The 7,470-nt window shown below is 66.6% G+C and overlaps 2 protein-coding genes across 3 annotated transcripts; one reads left to right on the top strand and one right to left on the bottom strand.

Annotated features, from left to right (window-relative positions):
• The first annotated feature begins 536 nt into the window (after nt 1-536).
• Nucleotides 537-2,353, top strand: PFDN5 (prefoldin subunit 5). Its single transcript, XM_038172690.2, has 6 exons — nt 537-680; nt 1,026-1,128; nt 1,282-1,313; nt 1,511-1,585; nt 1,910-2,015; nt 2,099-2,353. The coding sequence occupies exons 1-6, from the start codon at nt 609-611 to the stop codon at nt 2,176-2,178; spliced, it is 468 nt and encodes a 155-aa protein (XP_038028618.1). The 5' UTR covers nt 537-608; the 3' UTR covers nt 2,179-2,353.
• A 142-nt stretch (nt 2,354-2,495) lies between these two features.
• LOC119715386 (uncharacterized) lies at nt 2,496-6,930 on the bottom strand. 2 transcript variants are annotated; one of them, XM_038172691.2, is made up of 4 exons: nt 6,633-6,930; nt 4,315-4,371; nt 3,623-3,718; nt 2,496-3,502 (listed from the first exon to the last, which is right to left on the bottom strand). In XM_038172691.2, the coding sequence occupies exons 3-4, from the start codon at nt 3,696-3,698 to the stop codon at nt 2,694-2,696; spliced, it is 885 nt and encodes a 294-aa protein (XP_038028619.1). In that variant the 5' UTR covers nt 3,699-3,718; nt 4,315-4,371; nt 6,633-6,930; the 3' UTR covers nt 2,496-2,693. The 2 variants fall into 2 exon arrangements, with proteins under 2 accessions (XP_038028619.1, XP_038028620.1); XM_038172692.2 differs by lacking the exon at nt 6,633-6,930 and adding an exon at nt 4,945-5,123.
• Between the last annotated feature and the right edge of the window lie 540 nt (nt 6,931-7,470).

Here is a 7,470-nt window from a genome sequence, read left to right as displayed (position 1 = left end):
AGGACCAAGGGGCGTCTGGAGCCGAACCTAACCTAAGCCACTCCATCCTCAATCCCATCCCTGACCCCCCCCAGGGCCGGTGATGCTGTGCCCCCTCCTGAGCAGAAATCTCGCTTCCACCCTGAGCCTTCGCCCTTCCCTCAGGGCCTTAGAAGGAGGCCGACCCCAGCCCCCCCCAGCTTCCTTCCAGCGGGGGGCGTCCCCTGGCCCTCCTCCAGTGCTGCTCCCCTTTGTCCCCCGTCCCACAACCCGACCCTTCCTTTCCTGGGGGGTCCCCTGCCCCCCGAGGTGGCTCAGTTTGTGGGGGGGACCCCGGGCTTCCCTCAAACACCTGCGGGGGGGGGGCTGCTGCTTGGTGTCCCCCCCCATGGCTCAGAGGAGCCTCCCCTCCTGGGGGGCTGCAGCTTTTTGCCTTTGGGGGGGGGGGGGCGATGGGGTGCTGCCCCCTGGGCTTCCCCTCTTTCTGGGAGCGGACACAGCCCCCCCCGCTACCCCCCCGGCTCCTGCTGCCTTTGCGGGTCCCCGAAATTTGGGGTCCCGGGGGTCCTCCGGCCGCCGGGGGGCGCTGCGGGGCGAGAGGGGGGGGGGGGGGCACGGCCGGGCCCAAGATGGCGCAGGCCGTGAACGTGGCGGAGCTGAGCCTGCCGCAACTGGAGGTGCTCAAGGGGCAGCTCGACCAGGTGGGGCCCGGGGGGGCGGCTTTGGGGGGCAAAAAGGGGCCCGGGGGGGGCTGTGGGGGCCTGGGGGAATCCGGGGGGCACAAGGGGTGAGAGGGGGCGGGGTGTGGGGCCAGGCTGCGTGGGGGCCGTGTGTGGGGACGAGGCCGTTCCCCTCCTGCTCCCCCTGCGCCCATCCCTCTTGGGCACCAGGGCTCGCCCCCTGCTGTCCCGTGGCTGGGTTGGGGCCGTTCCCAAGAACCAGCTCCAGAAGGATCCCTGCGGACACAGCTCCACGAGGGTCCCCTCCGCCCATGGGGTCCCCTCCAGCCGTCCCTCCCGCGGCTGGGCCGCGCGCTCTCTCCCCAGGAGGTGGAGTTCCTCTCGTCCTCCATTGCCCAGCTCAAGGTGGTGCAGACCAAGTATGTGGAAGCCAAGGACTGCCTCAACGTCCTCAACAAAAGCAACGAAGGTGAGTGGGACCCCGAGGGGCCGATTTCCTCCCTCCTGGCCTTGCCGGCTCTGTGTCTCGCTCAAAATCACTTGGGGCACAGAGGCAGCGACCTCTGTCCTTGGGGGCTCCCCTTGCCCTGCTGCTCACACGTCTCTGCTTGCTCTCCCACAGGGAAGGACCTGCTGGTGCCGCTCACCAGCTCAGTATCCTTTGCTGACCCCACACCGTTAACACCCCGGGGGCCTTTAGGGCTGTCGGTTCCATCCTTCAATGCCGTTGATCCAGCATAAACCTGCGCTGGCAGCATGGTGCAGTGCTGCTGGCGCCCCGGCTCGTGGCTTTGCTCCGGGAGGTGTGTAACCGTCCTGGTTACCCTGCTTTCCCTGACTGCCCCCACCAGATGTACGTCCCTGGGAAGCTCTCGGATGTCGAGCGCGTCCTGATCGACGTTGGAACCGGCTACTACGTGGAGAAGGTGAGGGGCGGGTGCTGGGAGTGCCATGGGGCGGTTTGGCAATTGGGGAACTGCTCCTGTGCCTGTTTTCACCAACGGCCATTGGGTCAGCTGCTTCCCCATGGCGCAAGCAGGCTGAATTCTGAGCCCTGGGAGTGGAACGGGGCTCCCAGCGGGGTGCTCAGCACCTTTGCACGCCCCCGGGGGCTGCACTGGTGGGCATGGAGCGCGGGCTTGGCCCCGGAGTAGCCGCCAAAAGGTGGCAGGTGATGAACAGGGCTGCCTCCGGCTGCGGCGTGCAGGATCTCAGCGCCTCGAGGCCGCTGTTGCCCTTTATCCGCTCAGACAGCAGATGATGCCCGAGACTTTTTCAAGCGGAAGATCGACTTCCTGACCAAGCAGATGGAGAAGATCCAGCCGGCACTGCAGGAGAAGCATGCCATGAAGCAGGGTAAGGGCCAGCACCGCCACAGCTCACCATCTGGGGTTCCCCTGACAGCCCCCTCACCGCCCCACTGCCTTCTCTTCCCCCAGCTGTGGTGGAGATGATGAACCAGAAGATCCAGCAGCTCACAGCCCTGGGGGCAGCACAGGGTGCCACCACCAAGGCGTAGCCTTCAGCCTTGGGGGGCTGCCTTCCTCTGCATCGCTGCTGGGCCAGGGGTGTGGACTGCAGAGTGTCCCCTCCCCGTGCTCCTTGCCTCACCACTGTCCTGACCCTTCCCCTTTTTGTAGGCAGCCCCTCGCTGCCAATCGCGTGGAATAAATTGAGATGTGGGGACACCCCCAGTGCTGCCTGGTACTTCTTGAACCACGGGGCTGGGGGGAGCGCCCCCAAAAGCAACCGAGGAACTGCCCCAGCCCCTCCGCCTCTCCTACACAGGGCTGAGGATGCAGCAGAGCCCCCCCAGCCCAACAAAACTCAGCCGCCTTCCCCCCAACAGAAGTACTTTATTCTTCAGCTGGGCCCTGGCCCCTTGCCCCGCTGGAGGCTTCTGCCCTTGCCTCCCCCCGGCCCCATGCTATGTACAACTGTGGGCCCCAGCCCTTCGCCGAGGGCATCGAGGGCCCGAGCCCCGCAGCACAGGCAGCGCCGTCCATCCTTCTGTCCGCCCGCCCGCGCCCTGGCTCAGTGCACGAAGAGCGGCTTGTGCACGCGCTTGTGGCGGTTGAGCGTGGCGCTCTTGGCGAAGCTCTCCCCACACTCCACGCAGATGTAGGGCTCGTGGCCGTGCGCCTGCACCCGGTGCCGCTCCAGCTCGGCGCCATCGCGGCAGCTCTGCCCGCACTCGGGGCAGGCTGGGGGCTGGCTGCGGGCAGCGTGCACCCGCTGGTGCTTCAGCAGGTTGGTGCTCTGGGCGAAGCCGCGGCCGCACTGCCCGCAGCGGTGGGGCCGGGCACCCGAGTGGGTGCGCTGGTGCTTGATGAGGTTCTTGCTCTGCGTGAAGCTCTTCCCGCACTGCCCGCAGGTGTAGGGCTTCTCCCCGGTGTGGATGCGCTGGTGCTGGATCAGGTTGGAGCTCCAGCTGAAGCTCTTCCCGCAGTCCCCGCAGCGGTACGGCTTCTCCCCGGTGTGCGTGCGGCGGTGCTGCACCAGGTGTGAGTTCTGGCTGAAGCTCTTCCCGCACTCCCCGCACGTGCTCGGCCGCTCCCCGGTGTGAGTCCGCTGGTGCCGCAGCAGCTTGGACCAGTGGCTGAAGCTCTTCCCGCACTCGTTGCAGATAAAAGGGCGCTGCCGGCCCCCCCGCAGCCGCCCCCCGCTGCCCTCCTGCTCCTCCTCGCCGTAGCCCCCCGCTGCTGAGCCGGCGCCCGCCCCCCGGCCCCCCGCCGCCCCCCGCCTCTTGCCCTTGGAGGCCAGGGGGCTGTGGGGGATGACGGTCTGGATAATCTCGTGTGGCAGCACCTCGTCCTCGCAGTCGCTCACGATGCCATCATCAGCTGTAGGCCACAAAGAGGCTGGGGAGGGGGCTGGGAACCTCCCCACCCCCCAGGGCTCCTTTCCACCCCTCCCCCGGGGCTCTTTTCCAGCCCCCCGGGGCTCTGCGCTCCCCTCCTCACCGATGTAGACCCTCCGCACCATGCCCGCCTCGTCCGAGTCGTGGAGCTCCACCACACAGGGCTCGTCCTGCTCCATGGGGGTGGCTGGGGGGGGGTCTGGGGGGGTGCCAGGCCCTCGGCTGAGCATGGGACCCCCACCCCAAACCATCCCTTATGCCCCCCACCCCATGCTGCCTGCAAGCACCAGTGGCTGCATGCAGGTGCCCGGCCCTTGGGGGGTTACAGCTGCTGTTGGGGGGCTAGGGGCCCTTCGTGGCCACCCCCCAGGACCCTTCGTGCCACCCCAAATTCCCTTGTGGCACCCCAGATCCTCTTCAGTCACCCCAAATGCCCTTATTTCGCCCCAAATCCTCTTGTGCCACCCCAAATCCCTTTGTACCGATTTAATTCCCTTTGTGCTGCCCCAAATCCCCTCGAGCCACCCAAAATCCCTTCAAGCCACCCAAAAATCCCCTTGTGCCACCCGAAAACCTGTTCATGCCACTCCAAATCCCCTTGTATCACCCCAAATCCCCTCGTGCCATCCAAAAATCCCCTGTGTGCCACCCCAAACCCTTCCATGTTGCAAATCCCCTTGTGCCCCCTCGTGTCCCTTGTGCCCCCCCTGGTCCCATCATGTCCCCTGCATCCTCCCATTCCCCCCCCACCCCTTTGTGTCCCTCCCCCCCCCATGTCCCCGGCCCCCTCCTCACCTCGTCTCCGGGGACGTCAGTGGCTCCGCGCTTGGCCCAGGAGACAGCTGCGGAGATCTGGGGGGGGGACGACACGGGTGGTGACACTTGGGGGGGGCAGCACAGACTCGAAGGTGGGGGGGGGAGGCACAAGTGGGGAGGGGCAGAATTTTTGGGGGGGAAATGATTGGGGAGGGCAGATGGGGGATTGGGGGGGTGATTTGGGGAGGAAATAAGAGGGGGAGATTGGGGGGGGCAGATGGAGGGGGGAGATTGTGGAAGGGTTGAGGGGGGAGATTTTGGGGGGAGGAAAGGATTGGGGGTGCAGATTTTGTGTGGGGGGGGAAAGGGTCCTGGGAGGAGGAACCGGATGCCGGGGGGGGGGACAACGGATTCCGTGGGGGGGGGGGTGTCACGGACCGAGGGGGGGGGGCAGGGACCGGCCCCCAACCCCGTCCCCAGCCCCCGCAGGATGCGGCCGGGGGGGGTGGCGGTGGGGGGGCGGCGCTGCGGGCGGCGGCCGGGGCCATCTTGGTACGGGGGGAGGGGGAACCAACCGGGGCGGGGGGGGCTCGGGCACGGCGCTCCCCCCGCGCCTCCCCCCCCCCACTCCCCGGTTCCCTTCCCCCGCCCCCCCCTCGCCGGGCTTACCGGGCCCCGCCGCCGCCGCCGCTTCCGCCCGGCCCGAGGAGGTGGCGGCGACTCCGCGCCGGCGCCGGGGGAGCGGGGGGCGGGGGAGGCCCCGACCCCCCCCCTCGGGGACGGGGAGGGGGCGGCGGGGAGCGGAGGGGAGGGGAGAAGCAGCCCCGCGGGGGCCCGCGGCCGGTAACGGGAGCCCGGGGGGGCGCGGCCGGGGGGAACGGAGCAGCCCCCGGGGGGGGGGGGGGGGGGGGGGCGGGCTGCACGGTGCAGCCCCCAGTTTGCCCAGTGCAACCCTAAAGGTTCCCAGTTTCCCCAGTAAAGCCCCTAAGGTTTGCAGTGCAGCCCCCAGAGGTTCCTGGTGTGGTCCCCAGTTGACCCAGTGTACCCACAAAGGTCCCCAGTGCAGTTCTCAGATTGCCTGGTGCACCCACAAAGGTTCCCAGGGAGGCCCCCAGTTTGCCCAGTGTAGCTTCCAGTTTGCCCATTGCACGCACAAAGGTTCCCAGTTTCCCCAGTGCACCCAACAAAGGCTTCCAATGCATCCCCCAGTTTGCCCAGTGCATCCCAAGCATTCCCAGCATGTCCTCCGGGCTGCAGAGTGCACCCTAAAACTGACCCAAGCACCCTCCTAAAGCATCCGGCGCACCTCAAGGCCCCCCCAGTGCACCCCATGTGTTTCCAATACACCCCAAAAATGGCCAATCCATTCCAGTGCACCCCAATGCCACACAGTGCACCCCGAGGTTCCCAGTGTGCCTCGAAAATAATCAATGTGCACCAATACTGCTCTGTGCACCCGAAAACCACCCAGTGCCCCCCAGTTTGCCCAGTGCACTCCCAGAGGTTCCCAGTGCCCCCCTGTATGTGCTCAGTGCACTCCAAAGCACCCAGAAGGTTCCCAGTGCACCCTCCGAAACTGACCAGTGGAGCCCCCAAGGTTCCCAGTGTAGTCCCCCCAGCTTCCCAATGCATCCCAACACCAACCAGTTCATCCTCCCCAGCTTACCCAGTACACCCCCCCGAGCTTCCCAGTGCACCCCAACATCTCACAGTTTATCCCCAGAGGTTCCCAGTGCACCCCCCCTGCTTCCCAGTACCCCCTCCACAGCTTTCCAGTGCACCCCAGCACTGCCCAGTCCATCCCCATAGGCTTCCAGTGCACTCCCTGAGCACCCAGGGGGTCCTCATCCAGCCCCCCCCCCCAGCACTCGGGGGGCGCGGGTGCAGCGGGGGCCGAGGGGTCGAAGCAGCCGCGCTGGCACACAGCAAGGGGGAAATGGAGGCACGGGGCATCAGTGCCCCCCCCCCCCCCCCCCCCCCCGAACAAATCCCAAGCCACAAACCGGGCCCGCCCCCCCCCCCCAAATGCCCGCGGATGGAGGCCGGGACTCCTGCTGGTTCCACCCCCGTGGGGGGGGGGACACAAGGACAGTCCCCCCCGCCCCGCTCCGTGCCTCAGTTTCCACCACGTTTTTTTTTTTTTTTTTCCTTTTGGGGGGGGGGGAGCCGGCCGTGAGGCACAAAGGAAACCCACATCACATCCCCCATCACCCGCCACCCCTCCCAGCGCCTCCCCAGCCCCCGCCCCCCCCGCGCAAAGCGGGGCTCTCCCTTCCCCTGCACTGAAGAGCGAGGGGGGGGCATCCCCCAAAAATCTCCACCCGCCAAACGAATCCCCTCCTCCCCCCTTCACTCACCTCCGGGTCGGCTTTCGGGACTCGGGAAAAGAGCGGGTGCCGGGGGGGGGGGCTCGGCTGGTTTTGGGGCGGTTTCCAGGGGTTTCGGGGCACCGTCGCGGGAGGCGAGGAGGCGGCGGGGGGGGGGACAGGGGGGAGAGGAGAGGAGGGGGACCGGGAACAGGAAGGTCCCAGCCTCAGCCCCGTCCCCCGGTCCCGTGGCCGCCCAGCGGGGGGGCCGAGGCTGACCGATACTGCGAGGCCGATGTCTGGGCGGGGGGAGAAATAATGGGGGGGGGGAAGGGGCGGCACCCGCTGCGACTATCCCCATCCCACCACAAACCAAGGGGGACCGGAGGGGGTGCCCCCTCCTCCCCCATCCCCCCGAGTGTTATTTTTTTATTTTTTTAATGGAACTGGGAGGGGTGGCGAGGGGGGTGGCACGGTGCTTGGCGTCTGTGTGTGTGGGGGGGGTCCTTGCAGCTTCCCCCCCCCACGGAGATCCCGCTCTCTGTAATGGCTCCGGCGTCACCGTGTGCAATTAAGGGCTGAAAGTGATGCAATCCCAGTCCCCATTCCCACCCCCATCCCCATTCCAATCTCCATCCCCATCCCCATTCCATCCTGATGCCCAACTCATTCCCATCCCATGACACCTTGTTATATATGGAGTGGTAATTCGTGTCGAGAAAATGGTTGATATCAATAAAGAAGGGGGAAATTTGGGAGTGTGGCCACGGGGATTGGAAAGCCCCATGGTTGAGATAACAGTTTAGAGGGAACAAAGAAGGGTGATTCAGGAACCTCCATGCAGTCTCCAGTTTGCTGTTCTCCAGCTGGTAAGAAACCAGCTTGTTCT

Source organism: Anas platyrhynchos, chromosome 34 (assembly GCF_047663525.1).
Source record: "Anas platyrhynchos isolate ZD024472 breed Pekin duck chromosome 34, IASCAAS_PekinDuck_T2T, whole genome shotgun sequence".
NCBI lineage: Eukaryota > Metazoa > Chordata > Aves > Anseriformes > Anatidae > Anas > Anas platyrhynchos.
Note: the sequence above shows the minus strand (reverse complement) of the source record. Positions and strands in the feature narration are given on the sequence as shown.

What these genes read in the sequence shown, in the direction of transcription:
- PFDN5 (XM_038172690.2), top strand. Translation starts at nt 609, where the DNA reads ATGGCGCAGGCCGTGAACGTGGCGGAGCTGAGCCTGCCGCAACTGGAG. An exon ending in TCAAGGGGCAGCTCGACCAG is followed by an intron (nt 681 to 1,025) that starts GTGGGGCCCGGG and finishes CTCTCTCCCCAG; the next exon opens with GAGGTGGAGTTCCTCTCGTC. An exon ending in GAAGCATGCCATGAAGCAGG is followed by an intron (nt 2,016 to 2,098) that starts GTAAGGGCCAGC and finishes CTCTTCCCCCAG; the next exon opens with CTGTGGTGGAGATGATGAAC.
- LOC119715386 (XM_038172691.2), bottom strand. Translation starts at nt 3,698, where the DNA reads ATGGAGCAGGACGAGCCCTGTGTGGTGGAGCTCCACGACTCGGACGAG. An exon ending in GGTGCGGAGGGTCTACATCG is followed by an intron (nt 3,503 to 3,622) that starts GTGAGGAGGGGA and finishes TGTGGCCTACAG; the next exon opens with CTGATGATGGCATCGTGAGC.